The 16,498-nt window shown below is 40.3% G+C and overlaps 2 protein-coding genes across 4 annotated transcripts; both read left to right on the forward strand.

Annotated features, from left to right (window-relative positions):
- Positions 1-832: 832 nt before the first annotated feature.
- On the forward strand, positions 833-4,427 carry hoxc8a (homeobox C8a). The gene is made up of 2 exons (XM_055049411.1): positions 833-1,611; positions 2,709-4,427. The coding sequence occupies exons 1-2, from the start codon at positions 1,176-1,178 to the stop codon at positions 3,023-3,025; spliced, it is 753 nt and encodes a 250-aa protein (XP_054905386.1). The 5' UTR covers positions 833-1,175; the 3' UTR covers positions 3,026-4,427.
- A 9,395-nt stretch (positions 4,428-13,822) lies between these two features.
- On the forward strand, positions 13,823-16,065 carry hoxc6a (homeobox C6a). 3 transcript variants are annotated; one of them, XM_055049414.1, is made up of 3 exons: positions 13,823-14,156; positions 14,229-14,454; positions 14,837-16,065. In XM_055049414.1, the coding sequence occupies exons 1-3, from the start codon at positions 14,058-14,060 to the stop codon at positions 15,148-15,150; spliced, it is 639 nt and encodes a 212-aa protein (XP_054905389.1). In that variant the 5' UTR covers positions 13,823-14,057; the 3' UTR covers positions 15,151-16,065. The 3 variants fall into 3 exon arrangements, with proteins under 3 accessions (XP_054905389.1, XP_054905387.1, XP_054905388.1); XM_055049412.1 differs by having other exon boundaries at positions 13,823-14,454; XM_055049413.1 differs by having other exon boundaries at positions 13,823-14,454; positions 14,840-16,065.
- Positions 16,066-16,498: the final 433 nt, after the last annotated feature.

Raw genomic sequence — 16,498 nt, forward strand, 5'->3', positions numbered from 1 at the left:
GCATAAAACATCAGTGACTCCACTATAACGTGTGTGGCATATTTGGACTGAAGGACCATATGAAAGTGTACGGAGCTTGAAACTGTGCATGTTTTCACTGTATACACAGTTAAGCACCGCAAAGGTACCAGTTTTTGAACCTCGCCTTGTGATAGATTTATTGCTGATCCTCGTCGGTTTTTTTTTTTTTTTTTTTTTTTTTTTGACGCGGTCAGTTAGTGGCCACCTATATTATTCATAATTTGCCTTTGTTATTTCCGTGTCACGGTGCGTCACAGCGCTTGATGCCAAGAACATGTTAGCATGGCCTTCACAGGCTACTGACGGGAAAGTTTTTGCCTGAAAATCCAGTATTTTACATGCTATGTCAGCTATTGTCAGGTGTTTCTTTAGGTTTTGGGTTTTCATATAGCAAAAAACAACATAGCAATCTCAAAGGGTAGTGCTGACCCACAGTGGGTCATTAAAGGTCAAAGATAATGCAAATAGAATGGCATCTGTATATGTTTCAAACGGGAAATCCTAGCGATCCTACAATCCTCAGCCTTTATATTTTATGAATTCAGACTGTACTGGAAGTGTATCTTTTGAACCCCCTTTAACGTCTTTGGTCAACTTGTAACAAAGCTCTGCTGTGATAAACACAACATTGATCATATTTACAGCCTATTAGATTGTTGGGTTATGATTAGTGAATCTCCTCTCAAGGTGGATATACGTAGGGCCCACGTCTGAACGGTCACGGAAAGATGAAGGGGTGGGGGGGCTTCAGAGGAGAGGTGGGGGCGGCTGGGTGGGAAGCTTGGGGGGGAAAAAAAGGAAAAAGAAAGAAAAGAGCAGTGTCTGTGACTGTGCCGCCAGCTTTAACACATCCAAAGCGCATGCCATGTGCCGGGTTTGACTGTGCACGGACCGGAGGGGAAGAAGAAGAAGACGCTCACGACGCTAGAAATCCGATGAGAGGAACGGCTCAGAGAGAGTGAGCTGCCGTAGATTGTCCAAAGGGGCAGCGTTTCTCACAGTTCCGGTTTGTCTGTCTGTGTGTGCGCGCTGTGTGCGAGAGTTGGGACCCCAAACAAAAGGCTGCCATCATCCTACAGGATATCTTCAGCTTGCGAGAGAGAGAGAGAAAGAGAGAGAGAGAAAGACCGAATCTGCTTGATGCTTAACCGAACATGAGCTCCTATTTTGTTAACCCTCTTTTTTCTAAATACAAAGGCAGCGAGTCACTGGAGCCAACTTACTACGACTGCAGGTTCCCACAAAGCGTCGCCCGCAGCCACACGCTAGTTTACGGACCCGGTGCCGCTGCGCCGGGCTTCCAGCACCCGAGCCATCATGTTCAGGACTTTTTCCACCACGGAACCACGGGGATCTCCAATCCGGGATACCAGCAGAACCCCTGCGCTCTCGCGTGCCACGGCGACGCGACTAAATTTTATGGATACGAAGCCCTTCCGAGGCAAACGCTTTATGGTGCCCAGCAAGACGCGAGCCTAGCGCAATACCCGGACTGTAAATCGTCGAGCAGCTCTAACCCCGGAGAAGGACAAGGCCACTTAAATCAAAACTCCTCTCCCAGTCTTATGTTTCCTTGGATGAGACCCCACGGTCAGAATCAAACAGCTATTGTTTTATTATTCCTCACTCTTGCTCTGTCTGTCTATTAGAGAGCGTATGTGTGTGTGTGTGTGTGTGTAGGTGTGTGTGCGTATGTGTGTGTTTCTGTGTATATGTGCATGTGCATGAAACATATGCCCAAGTATAGGCTACTTGAGTATTTTTTAAATAGTGTAATAAAATAAGTGAGGGAACATGATGGGGCAGATACAACCTGAGCTGCAGGCAGCTGTTCCTCTGCAGCACATGTCTATACAGGGCTTCTTTCAAACCGCTGAATATTACACATCCCAGCTCATAACAACTATGCTCTTTGAAGCCCAAGAATGGCTCACTTAGGCTTTTCCACAAACTCTAACGGGGAGATGATGGGGTGATTGGGCACGTGCACCATCAGCATTCAAACAGACACTGTTATTCAGTGTGTTTAGCCCTCATCTCGATCTTGCAGAGTCCTTGTACCCGTGGTCTTTAAAGGGTAATTTGACCCCACAGGCCCACTGTGGCTCAAGCTCAAACTGGTCATAATCGTGGGAGCTTTGTGGGTAATGTAATTCCAATCATCATGGGCCATTCTGGTCAGGATATCGGGCTGCAGGAACTCCATAGAGATGCAAACCTCGTGCAGTTATTGTGCATCAGTTGAGAATCCCATCTGTCATTTTCTGTTCAAAGTTTCAACGTGTGAGCAAAAATATGTGTGACAGGTTGATACTTATCACATAGTACATTGTATTAAGTTGTGCAAATGGAATTAATCCAGGAAAGCACTTGAATGAAGACATGTATATATATATATATATATATATATATATATATATATATATAATATATATATAATATATATATATATATATATATATATATATATATATATATATATATATATATATATATATATATATATATATATAACACTATTGCCTTCTGAATGCTACTAGAAACTCCTGAAAAGAGATATTTTTTCCCTCACACTTTCCAAGAACATTCTGATTCAACTCGATTGGTGTTTCATTTGTATCCACCGTTTTTATTCATGAGTATGTTTCCAGTGCGTCAAGCTAACCTCTGACTTTATATCACCCAAGCCCCAGGCAGAAGGAACGGGAGACAAACCTACAGCCGCTACCAGACCCTTGAACTGGAGAAGGAGTTCCTCTTCAACCCTTATCTGACCCGCAAGAGGAGGATTGAGGTGTCCCACGCCCTGAGCCTCACCGAGCGTCAGGTGAAGATCTGGTTCCAAAACAGGAGGATGAAGTGGAAAAAGGAGAACAACAAAGACAAGTTTCCTGGTCAGAGAGGGGAGGCCGAAGCCGAGGCCGAGGAAGAGGGCAACGAGGACGGTGAAGGGGACGAGGGGGAAGAGAAAGAAGCGGAAGAGAAAGAAGAAAGCAAGGAGTGATTTTTATGGTCCTTTTTATGGTTATATGGCTGGAAACGAGAGGAAAAAAAATGAGAGAGGTCCCATAAACAGACGAAGAGCCACAAGGAGGCAGAGAGCGTCATTTTTATGACCACCCTTCCCATTTTGTCAAGAGGGAACAGGAATCCCACCAATATTGCTGTCATAAATAGACAGAATTCTCTTTCTCCCCCACTCGATTTTCCCAACATGATCCCAACATTGCCATTTCGAAAAAGCGATGCAAAGCTAGTAGAATTTCCTTTCATGTCAGGACTCTCACCCATGCACAAAAATACAATGGGCGAATTAAAAAATAACGCATGCTGTATTGAAAATGGCTTTGTTTTCACATTTTCTTTTTCTTCCAATTTGCTTTTCGTATCAAAGAAGTCGAAATTAGACCGTGATCAGTAACGCCGACTTGTAAATATAGATGCAAAAAAACATTTCGGACTCGAAGCTCTTTAAGAAACGTAGGGCCTGTAACTTATTAGTGAGTGTTCAAACATTGTCGCACTGTTACATCAGGCTGTAAACGACGCATTTAATTTTAAAAAACATTTTTCAAGAATAGCCTACTTCTGATTTTTTCGTGAACGGCGCATAGCCATGATAGCTCCTCCAACATCCTATCGTTTTTCCTCGGATCACCAGGGAAACACAACTGTTTGAAATCCTTTGATGCTACCTATATAAACCTGGGGGAAATTGCAATAGAGATTTCTGAATATAGAGATTTCATATGGTTTTTAATTTTTAAAGTGTTCTATATCAACCTTATATTATTAAGTTATGTGTGTAGCATTTACCCGAAATACAGTAAACACTTGTTGAAGACAATGTTTCCTCTTTCTCTTTTTTTTTCTTAATTTCTTTTTGGAGTCTTGGGAAGACGACTTAGCTCAAAGCCAAGCGAACAAAATATTATGACTATTTTTCCTGTTTTGCTTTTTGGGAAATTGTACCACAGCACTACCTAACGCTCAGAGCTCTTTCCTCGCATCATTTCTTGTATTCCACACATGCGTGGCGTCGCTCTGATGTGATTGCAAGCTATTTTCCCCAACAACTAAAAACTGCCTACGACGCACATATAGACTGCGTTTTAATGATACTTGCAACAATGACAAGAATTTTAAAAGTTTTAGAAAGGGAACTTTTTATTTTTACTGTTCTGGTGATATAGAGTAGTCGTTTTTCGTTTTTGTTTTGTTTCGTTTTTTTCTTTGCACTGAATATAATCTTTATGTACGTCTTGTTCTATATTGATGTTAACATAACAATATGCTCGTTTTCTTGTTGTTTCTCCTGTGAAAGACGGAATTGTGTGTTCCCTCATCCCCCGCCCCCCGCCATTGTTGATGTAAAATCACAAATAAACAAGATGGCTCACATTAAATGCTGGTTTCCACGCGTTTATTTGTCCTTTGTCACACAGCACGTTAATATCGTACAAGTATTGGCTCACACTTCGAGGAGAAACCTTGATAATTGTTGGAAAACTAAACCCATTTCCCATTGGCACACGTCTTCGTTAGCGCCAATGAGACCCAGAGTTCTTGCACTTGTAATGGTGGCTCATTACAAATAATTAAATCATTTCAGTCAGCAGGGACTGAACATCTTGATGCTTTGATTGTTCTTTTTTTTCTGCTAATACTTTTTTTTTTTTTTTGCCTCTTGAACATTTGTACGTGCACGTTAAACATCCTCTTGGCCACTCTAATTAAACCTTCTGGCATATAACAAAAAAAAAAAAATACACTGCAGTCATGCGTCTGCAGATGTCTCAGTGTACCTTTTAAGGAAAATGACTGGGAATCCCTCTCACAGCATGCTTGTGCCCCACATCCCGAGCTGTATTTGATTCATCCTCTTAATAAGAAACTTCCTCTCTTCAGGGAGAACCGGAGACTTGTTTTAATGAATCTCGAGAAGAGTAATGGCCGTTTCAGATGAGATGAACAAACATCTGACCTGTGATGTTAATAATCGCACTAAGTAACGGGGGGAAAAAGTAAAGAAAGATGGGGGTGGGGTGCTTAAATCTGTCTGTACAGTGCAAGGTGTTTGTGTGAAACCATATAAGGCGTGTTGGCTGAAGCTCACAGAATGATGGAATCAAAGCAGAAGTAAAAGAGCAACTCTGATATTTTTTTTCTTTCTTTTTTTTTCTCGCGTTTCGCATCAGTGGCTCGAAAAAGAAATTTTAGCTCGGGACTCGAGAGAGATCTGGGAAGAAAATTTAAATCAGCTTAAAATCTTCGTTGCTCATTCGGTCCTGCAGCAAAGGCAGCAGGAAATGTTGCTGGGCTGCTGCTCATACTGCCTTTGTACTACAAAAACAAAATTAGAATCTTACACTCATTTTTCACATTATATATATACATATTTTATTTCAGATTGTCGTAATTCTTTAATTTATTTTCACCTGTATTTTTAAATACAATCTCTCCTTTCAGAAACGCACTAAGTCGCGTTCTATGTACTATTTATTTTTTAGTTATTTATTTTTGTTCAGGCGTCTAAAAACTGTCTTAACCCCTTCTGGAGTTGTGTGTTTTACACGCTTTCCAATATCTTTAACAAATTATTTGAATACAACCAAACCCTACACACGGGATAGTGTCGATGCAAATTCAAAGAATGTAAATGTATGCTTTGTAGACCCATACCGTTGTTTGATCTCGTGAAGCAGTTTTCTTTTTATTTCAGCTTTTATACTTTTAGATGATTTTAGGATTTTCCCCCACCTCCTGTGTATAACAAAGTTTAATCCAGGAGGGGAAAAAATAATTCTGCTTTCCTGAATGTTATTTATTATTTGTTGAAATTTGTTATTTGCTTACTCTTAAATTCTCAATTTTTTAATACTTAGGGTAATCTATATAGTAAATATTAAACTATCTTTAGCCCATCTTAATATATATATATATATATATATATATATATATATATATATATATATATATATATATATATATATATATATATATATATATATATATATATATATATATATATATATATATGTGTGTGTGTGTGTGTGTGTGTGTGTGTGTAATTTAGGCGTCAAAACCTTGTCATTTAGGCATCAAAACCCCAATGGGTACAACCTGATTTTCCAGTTGAGCATAGCTTTATGTTTTTGTTTTTTCTCACTCGGTTTAACCTGAAATCTTTCATGCGAACAGTATGTCTCCGCATATATCTCCAGTTTGTCATTTCCCTGCATTGTGCCATTTCTTTCCCGAACCTCACGTTGGTTCATTTTTGTATTATTATTATTTTTGCCAACTTGAAAATCTAAACACAAAATAATCCCCAAACATGCAATGTGCCCCAAAGCCAAATTCTTCTTCTCCTTTGTACGTCACACTGTGTCCGTTTCTCTCTCTCTCTCTCTATTTCTTTCACTCTCTCTCTCTCTCTTTTTTTTTTTTTTTTTTTGAAGCAGAGCGTTATATTACCTATAAAGTTTAGTGTACCTGCAGTAAACTTTATTGGGGTGTAAAGACCCGTCTCGCAAAGGCCCGCACTTCTTTCAGCGCAGAGGGGAGAACACGGCCTGCATCCGGGAAGCCTGTGAGAGAAGTTACCCTCTGTTTCAGACGTGATGTTGCACATGAAATCACAAGTGTCGTTTTATTCTCGTGTCAGTGCGACCAGAAGAGGACGAAATCTTTCTGAGCGCGTGGAATGGTTTAATTTAAAGTATTGCCCTCATCTTGGTTTTGATTGCTCCCGTGTGTTTCGATGACTCAGAGGATTCTGAGAAAAAATGAAAAAGCGGACAAAGGATTGAGTTACCACAGCGTTTACTATATATATATTATATATATATATATATATATATATATATATATATATATATATATATATATATATATAGGCTATTCTAATTTACAAATGCTCAGGTTTGTTGTTCACAAAAGTGACGTTCAAAATGTGCACCATGTTGTCAGGAGAGAGAGAGAAAAAAGCCTCCACCACCATTAGATTTTAAGCCTAAGATTGTCTAATATTTCACTTTTTTCACCATTACAGAACTTTGCTTATTACTCAATCCACTCTGAAAATATTTTTGTTTTGGTATCCTTATTTATGGAGAAGCTTGTTGATGTTGAATTTCTTATATCAGATGAACTTGGCTGTCAACCTAGTCAGAGATGCCATAATGTTGAAGTGTTATAATAATACTAATATAAATATTCCTTTCAAATCGCCTCCATCTATAAATCACCTCCCTTACACTCTCATTTTATTTATTTAATTATTTTTTTTTTTATTTGTTGTGGCTTTTTTGGAGGGTGAGGTGGTGGGCAGTATTTCTGTGCACCTTGTAGGGGGAAGTGGTGGATTTTGCTCAAATTTCAGAAATGTAACTTAATGTGGAATATCAGCATATTTACGGTTCTTGTGGTGCGCTGCAGATTTTGGTTTTGTCCCATCATAAAAACGGGAAGTAAAAGATGGGTGCAAACATTCCTGGTTGTTAAAGGGAAGAAATTTACAGCTGAGTAATAAAAGTTTACGACTGAACCCTGGCTGCGATTGGCTGGAGCGACCCACGTGGCCCAGGCTCTATGAACATGAACTTTATGCTGTTGTCTATTCTCTGCTCCTTCCCTTGTATCAGCGGCCGACTAAAATGCAAGGAGCGCAGAGACGTCTGTTTCCGCCCCGCAGTTGGTGTAAAAACAAATCCAGCTCGGCCGTTTCTGGGGTGCGGCTGCGTGTCACATATTCACCCGATCTTCGCGACTTCCTGGCGGTGGGATCTTCGGGACAGTCGCCGCCTATGCCAAGCCGCTGCCTGCGATGATCTCTCCCCCTCTTTTGCCACCCCCCTCCTCCTCTTCTGGAGGCAATAAAACCGCGACTGGGAAAGCAAAAAGAGCAAGCAAGCCTGCAAGAAAATACTTTCCCGGCAGACAGAGCTCCTTGTCGACAAAACAGAAGATGCGCGCTGTGCTGCTCTCGCCCCCTTCGCCACACTGACCCTACAACAGTTCCGGACCACAAACTATTAAGAGCCTCTCAGGTAGGATTGCACCCTTCTACTTCGTTTGCTTATCTTCATTGTTTTTTTTTTGTTTGTTTTTTTGTGTGTGTTTGTTGCTGCTGCTGGTCTGAAATGGTGAATAATGAGAGAGCACACGTAAGATCCTAGAAGTTGAAGGCGTCCATTATGAGTGTAGTTGACCTGACCTGCAGATGCCCGGAGCGCTGGCCATGATCCTTGCTGGTGTGCGCACCTGCGTGTGGGTGAGCCTGCCGGCTGATCTTTTCAGCATTTAAGAAGTGCAGTGCCTCTCTGTTGTGATAAACAGTTCCCTGATACTTAACTTTCTCATCACTCATAGGCCCTTCTGACCATGCACTGACGAATTACTCTCAGAGCTGGCCGAGCTCCTTTAAATATTTCCTGCGCGCTCACTTTGTTGCCACCGGTTTAGAGACTGACATCTATGAGCAACACCGGCCACGTTTATGCCATAGACGCACACATAAGCACATATGCATATGTAGTATATAATGTGTGGATTAAAAAAAGAAAAGAGAAAGGTCCCAACAGTGCCCCCTAGTGACCTAAAGCGGATATATGCCTGGGCTTGTGTTGAAGCTTGTTGTTTACGCCTACTGGTTTTCGGCGGAGGGTTACTGCGGATGTCAGCTGACCCAGCTGATAGACCGCTGCCAGCATGTTGCTGCTCAGTCAGGCTTCTACAAAGGAGTGTCCTTCAGAGACTGATTTGATGTTCTCGATTGTCAACATGGGAGATCTGCTCTTCTTCCTTGTGGTTTCTGTTTCGATTTTGAAAAAAAAAAAAAAAAAAAAAAAAAAAAAAAAAAAAAAAAAAATATATATATATATATATATATATATATATATATATATATATATATATATATATATATATATATATATAACAAAAAATACAACTATTACAAGCATTTGAATAGTAATAATAATAACAACAAAAATAATAATGATAATAATAATAAAGTTGGAAATATTAAAATCAACCTTGTTTTTCTGAGTCAGCAGAGAATAGTTTAAACCAGACATCTCAAGCAAAACATACAGAAACAAAAACAAATGCAAAGAAATAGCATCATCCATTTTAAGCAAAAACTGTTTTGAAAAGCCAAAGTCTAGAATAAAACGTTCAAGTATGTTTAAGTTAGTTGTTTTCTATATGTAAATAATCCTCTTTCCCACAGAAAAAAACTATGTGCTTCAGATCAATAGACATGGCATGACCAATGAGGGAAAATATCCTCTCAACATATTTTAAGACTGTAACATGACCTGGATGGTATAAAATCCTAGTATACCTCAGTTAAATAATAATAATAATAATAATAATAATAATAATAATAATAATAATAATAATAATAATAATAATAATAATAATAATAACATCTTGTACCTTTCTTGATGTAACAATACACAGCAGAGGATAAAGTCTGTCTTGCTCACATAGAGTGAACAATGTAAAAATACAGGAGCCAAAATACAAAAATTGGACTTGTATTATGAAGTGTCATGCACAAAGTCTAATTATTGAGAAAATATTATTAAAAATACCTCTAAACTAGCACAGTGTTTGCGTGCGTGTGTGTGTGTGTGTGTGTGTGCGTGTGTGTGTGTGTGTGTGTGTGTGTGTGTGTGTGTGTGTGTGTGTGTGTGTGTGTGTGTGTGTGTGTGTGTGTGTGTGTGTGTGGGAGAGAGACAGAGAGAGGGAGAAAGAGGCAGAGAGTACAGGAGGAGGGGCATTACTCAGGAGGGGCATTTTTAAAGCTGAAAACATTTGTTTTGTCTTTTTTTTGTTGTTGTTGTTAATCAGCTTTGAAATATATCTTTTCTCTTTGTTTTAATAACGTTTCTGAAACAAAACATTGTGCTGTGTGATGAAGTGGCTTCGTGTGTTCCATGACGCTGCTGCTGCTCCTGCTGCTACTGCTATCACTTTCAAGCACGTAAATTATCATTTCTGCAACAAAAAAAAGAGTCTCTGTAAATCCGTACAAGCTTACTGTTACACGTCGGGGTGATTTTTTTTTCTTTTTTTCCTGTGGAACATTGCTGGTGAAGTGGAGCGTGTCCTGCTGCAGCCCCGGCGCTCCCTGCAAAGAAAGAGAGAGAGGAAGGAGTTGCCATTTAATGAATGCAATTTGGTTTCATCTTCGTTTAAAATAAGAGGGAAAACGCACAGTCCATTGTTTAGCGGTGTAGGGTTTTTTTCTTTCTTTCTTTGTTTTTCTTTCTTAAAGCAGAGATGGCTCACGTAAAACTCCATGAAGTCATGAATCTGTCCGCGTCACCGCATTTAGAACCTCACTTGCAAATCCCGACAGGGCCCAAAATTTTGCCCCCCGCTAATGGTCATAATTTATGACGTGTGGATCAACATGTGCTCATTGGGCAACAGCTTCCTGAGTGCTTAACGAGCATAAAGTCGAACACTTCCGGGCATTAATTGGACCGACCGGCCACGGCAAAGTGCTTATGGAGGAGCTTTACATTGTTAGTATGGGAATAAGTCCTTATTAGAAGCGAGGAGAGGGGGAAACAGGAGAAAAGCGTCGGGGCTGAGAGTTTGCTTCCATCGCTGTGTTTTTAATCATAGCTGATAATGTAGGAATTTTAAAGGTCCCGTGGAGCTAATGCTGAGTTATGCCGTGACGTTTGAAAGTTGGCTCTGTCTGCGAGTGAGTAAAAGGAAAGCTTTAGGTTCTCTGATGTGGGGCTGGGGGGGCGTGGGAGATAGGGCTGGAAACCTTAGGAAGTGATTAAAGCCTTGGATAAAAACTATAATAATAATAATAACAACAACAACAATAATAATAATAATAATAATAATAATAATAATAATAATAATAATAATAATAATAATAATAATAATAATAACACGCAATATGCATAACCACAAATTATCAGAACATCTTACTATCTAAATCTTGTGAATTATAATCCGGGGGAAAATAATCTAAATTATAAGAACATAATGGACTGGACACTTTCCCCACCCTTAAACCTTCTTTTCACATTTGAGTCCACTCCAAATGTCCCTTTTAAAAAAAGTAAATCTGGCAAATGTGGACCAAACGGCGTCCTCCCCGCCGTCCATCCCAAATGCGTGCATGTGATTTGCCTCACGGGCCGCAATAAAACACTAAAACTCTGGGGAAAGAATGACCTTTCTGATTCTACACACTGACACAACCTCTGCTGCATTCCAGTCCGCACATTGCCTCCACTGTTCTGGACCCTTTAATTTACAGCCTTCGACTCCACGGACCCGCGTGTTTTTCCTGTTTGTGTATGAGCAACAACGAGACAGGGAGGTTGGAGTGGGGGGAGAAAGCGGAGAATGGGAGGGGGGTTAACGCGTGTGGAAAAACCAAAATAGTTTCAGAAGGGATATTTCTGATTTTTTATTTTAATATAGAACAATTTGATGGATTTTGTCATGTGTTGGAAATGGTAGAATTTGAGGCATATTTAGCATTTAGACACTGAAGACAATAACATTTTCAGTATGATACAAAGCTCCGTGTGATCTAAGAGACGCGATCAACCATATAAATCCTGTATTGTCATTGTGTGTTCGCTAATAAGGAAAATTTGCTTGTTAGCTCGTGGCAAACATCGCAATGCCTCTGGTTTTATGAGGATGAAATGTTATAGTTTTGCCATGAAAGCACATATTTTCCTTTCCTGTGCGGTTTTTAGTCCTGCTTTTTAATTGCGAGACAACAATTCCAACTTTATTTGGTGACGGTACTCTCAAGAACAACAATTTCCGCAATTCCTGATTCCAACTGCATTCGAGATACTTTCATTTATGCAAAATAAATAAATAAATTAAATAAGCAAAACAGGAATTGTGCTGCGTTGCATGGTAAGTTTTCTGTGCTTTGTTTGCCTCTCGTCAGTGTGATGCGCGGATGTCACATATGGTCATGAAAGGGTGAAGGGAAACTTTATTGCACCGTCCACTTCCTCCTCTTTTGTTGTCTTCTCTTTTTTATGGTCTTTTATTTTTAGGATTGCGCCCCTTCTTCTACAGAAAACAACAGGACGAGCAGGGTTGTACATTTCAGGCAACTCGTATTTATTTTTATTGGATAAGATCAATGAACTGAACCAGCATGGCCGCTCCAGCCAGAGCGACTGGGCTAAAGCAGACGTTTTCAATGGCCTTATCGATTATTTTATTGGTATCAATTATGGCTCGTTGCAAAACGAAGGGATGATGCGGATTGTCGTTTCAAGTGCATGCATGCAAGTTGTTGTTTTTTTTCTTTTTTTATTTGTATATTTTCCATTTAGTTTAAAAGCATTTAAATTGGGGGTCAATGAGATGCTGGTCAGACATAATGCGCTCTCTCTCTCTCTCTCAAAAAAAAAAAAACTCCTAATGATAATAAAACGGAAAATAAGCATTTGTATCTTGCGATGAATTGCATTTTTTTAAACAATTTAAAAGCAGTCCATTTCACCCTGAAATGGCTGGAAGTTTTTCCCAAAACACCCTCCGAGTAATTCGCAAAAGCATAATCTGATGCACAGATAATTATCAGTTAGTGTTTACTCCTGTGTGCGTGTGTGTGTGTGGGGGGGGGGGGGGGGGAGGGAGGGTCTGTGCTTGTGTGCTTAGGTGTGTGTGGGTGTGTGTGTGTGTGTGTGTGTGTGTGTGTGTGTGTGTGTGTGTGTGTGTGTGTGTGTGTGTGTGTGTGTGAGAGAGAGAGTGTGTGAGTGTGTGTTGCAGGAACGTCGAGGTTAACTCAGAACAAAGCAAAAACTCAGAAACATCTGTATCAAGATTATGACTCCTCGCCATACAAACTTCACATTGGGTCTGGTACTTTATTAATCAATAATTTTTGACGCACTGGTTACAGTTGGAGGGGCCGGTGGGGGCCGGTGCGGGGCGGAGGGGGGGGGGGGAGTGGTGTGCGATTAAGTAAATTTCTTCTTCTTCTTCTTCTTCTTTTTCATTTTAACGGATAATTTATGCTCTCATATCAGCTTGTAAGAGCCTGTTTTGCCCTGCTCCGTCCATACCCAATGTCTGTGCAGTGCTTTTCATTTCTTCCCTGAGTTTTGCTGGGCTTTTGCTGCAGAGAGACAGTTGTTGGTGAGCTGGGGAACGTCACTTGTTTTATTGTCCTCACAGAAGAGAGACCCTAAACGCATTCTTACCCCGAGCACAATCACCCCCGTCTTTAGTCCACGTTCACAAAGGTGATCACATGCTGAGAATTTTATACCCAAAGGAATGATCAGGAGTTTATTAGGCTTTTTTATGATTTTTTTTAAAGATAAGCAATATGACTAATATTTGTCTTGATATCTTGCAAGTTTTTTTATTTATTTATTTTTTTTCATGGTGGTATTTTCTAATGAGCATATTTTGAGCCTGATATAAAAAAAAATAAAAAATTATTCATATTTCCTGTTTCTCTTCCTGGATGGTGCCCGTGCATGGGTTTTCTCTTTTTCTCTTAAAATCGGGCCAAATAAAAAATGAAACAAGACAACCTTCCCATCCAGTCGAGTTGGATGGTGCGCTCGTACTTTGCCGTCTGTCTTGTGTTTATCGGCATTTAGCACCAACGCTCAGCGCAGCTCTGAGCTAAAAGCTACAGTTTCGCCTCAACTTCCCGCCTCTCAATTGGTCGGGAACGGTCAGCTGACGTTGTCATATTGTCTCTCACCGAGCCAAGCCTCGGCTATTACACTCGGGCTTTTTTTTTTTTTTTTTTTTTTTTTTTTTTTTCGCGTCTTAACCGGAGATTGGAAATTAATAATATTCAATCCTCAAAAGTAGCCCCGCGACCACGCAGCAGAGGCAAGCAACTCGAGAGGGGGGAAAATACGGGCGATTTTTTGGGGAGGAAGGTGTGGTTGGTTGACTTGACACAGGCGGGAGGGAGATTTACTGGAGAAGGAAGATTGAAAAGAGACCCGATAAAGAAGTGGGGAAGAGTTGGAGAGAAGGGTTACAAGCAAGGTATGAATTCTTATTTCGCAAACCCGTCGCTCTCCTGCCATTTGTCCGGTGGTCAAGAGGTTCTGCCCAACGTTCCCCTGAACTCCACCACCTATGACACAGTGAGACATTTTTCGTCGTACGGCGCCGCTGTGACCCAGAATCGGATATATGCCCCTTTCTACTCCCCTCAGGAGAATGTGGTGTTCGGCTCCGGTCGGGCGCAGTACGAGTACGGATCCAACGTGTTCCTCCAGGACAAGGACGTCCTGCCAAGCTGCAGGCAGACAAACATGGGACTCGGCTCGCAGAGCCACATTGCCCAGGAGTACAGTCTGGATCAGGGGAGGGCAGGAGCCCAGGAGCAGAAGAGCAACATCCCGATCTACCCGTGGATGCAGCGCATGAACTCACACAGCGGTGAGTTTTACTACGACCAAATAAATTAGGGAAATGGGCCAGTTTTACGATATGTCTTACCAAGAGAGTAAGTTACTTTTTATGGCCCCATAAAACATTACTGTATCTGCTCGATTTGTGAGATGGGCCTTAACATGTGCAAACAAACAGCTTTCATTTTAACACTACTGTGGTGATAATAACTGGTGACTTGAAACAGAGAAACTGGATTAAAACGATTTAATAATTTTGCATTTTAAAAAAAAGTAAATATGCCCTTCCTCTATCAGCTAAATTCCAAAGCGCGTCTCCCTGCAGATTTAGATTAAACCACATGCTGTAAATCCTGACAAGTAGTTCTATAATCAGGGAGTAAATTTGTGCCTTTTACTTTGTGCTCCAGCAGGAGTGGGCTACGGGACGGACAGGCGCAGGGGACGTCAGATCTACTCTCGCTACCAAACGCTGGAACTGGAAAAGGAATTCCACTTCAACCGCTACCTGACCAGGCGCAGACGCATCGAGATCGCCAACGCGCTGTGCCTCACGGAGCGGCAAATCAAGATTTGGTTCCAGAACCGGCGCATGAAGTGGAAGAAGGAGAGCAACCTGACCTCCACGGTGACTGGAAGTGAACAGACAGGAGCTGCTCAGGAGGAGGAACGGAGTGGGAGCGCAGCGGAAGAAGGGAAGGATGAACACAAGAAAAAGGAATAACTGGGGGAGAATAGCACGTGTGTGTGTGTGCATGGAAGTGGAGAGGAGAGGGGAGGGAGGTTGGGGGGGGGGTCACCTCATGACCATGAAAGTCCAACATAACTACCTAAAAAAAAATCTATAAAGACTTGACTTCACTGCATGATGGTTTTACCCGCTGCTCTTTATCTCATCTTGACCACAGCAGTTGTGGAGCACTAAATATTCAAAACATTATTCCATCCACAGTTTGATCTCTGTGACATTTGGAGCACTAATGTGTTTGTTTTATCAATATTATAAATATCAATGTCTCACATGTATTGTGAAAAAAAATATTATTATTAATATTAATAATAATAATAATAATAATACGAACGAAGAAAAAGAAGTATTATTTTCCTGGTATTTTTTCCAAACACCAGGAAAAAAAATTCTGTATTTACCCACAAACCAATTCCTCACTGTGAACTCTTTGATCACCTCACCAAATACAGTGTTGGTTTGACTTTGCTCATGCACATGCACATTCCACGGCGTTCCAAGGAACACAATGCAAAGTAGTACTTGAACTGTCCACACATTTAGAAAAAAAAAAGAGAAAAAAAGATTAAAGTTGCACGGTTGACCCTCAAGCTTGTATATATATATGTACATATATATATATATAATAAAAGTAGCATAACAGCATATTATGCAAATTCCGCAAAAGCTGTGCATTTAGCCGCTTGGTTTTTGGCGCAGGATAACGTAAAGGAATAGCGCCACTTCTTCTTTGAATCATTTGACACAATATGCTCCTTTTTGTTAATTTGCTGTGAGACAGATTTGTACACGAGTAATTCTTCACCTTTTGAGTGTTATGATTTCATGTCTTTGTTTTTTTGTTGTTGTCATATTTGTGTATCAGTAAATAAAATCTTTGTAAAACTTGAATCCTTGTCTGGTCTTTGCTGTGCGCATTACTCTGTTTGGGCGGACAAATGTGCTGTTATGAGGCAAGTTTTACGAGTTGATCACAAAAATGAGAGGGGTTTGCAAAACCTAGAGCCAGTTCCAGAGAAACAGCAAGTTTTGCAATGATGCGGATTTGGAAGATTAGAAAGGGGTGGACAGATAGAAGTGATTATTTTAACGCAAACTTTGGTCTCTGTACGAGTAACGTTTTAATGTTGGGAGAACACTGAAGAGTTCTGGGGAATATATTATTATTATTATTATTATTATTATTATTATTATTATTATTATTATTATTATTGTTGTTGTTGTTGTTGTTGTTGTTAATGTTGTGGTTCACGTTTATTAAACTGACAAAGTCAATACACGATCAAAAAGCTACTGCTTCTTTTTTTTTTTTTAATAACAACAA

The sequence above is a fragment of the Poeciliopsis prolifica genome, unplaced genomic scaffold (genome assembly GCF_027474105.1).
Source record: "Poeciliopsis prolifica strain line A6 unplaced genomic scaffold, Auburn_PproV2 SCAFFOLD029, whole genome shotgun sequence".
Taxonomy (NCBI): domain Eukaryota; kingdom Metazoa; phylum Chordata; class Actinopteri; order Cyprinodontiformes; family Poeciliidae; genus Poeciliopsis; species Poeciliopsis prolifica.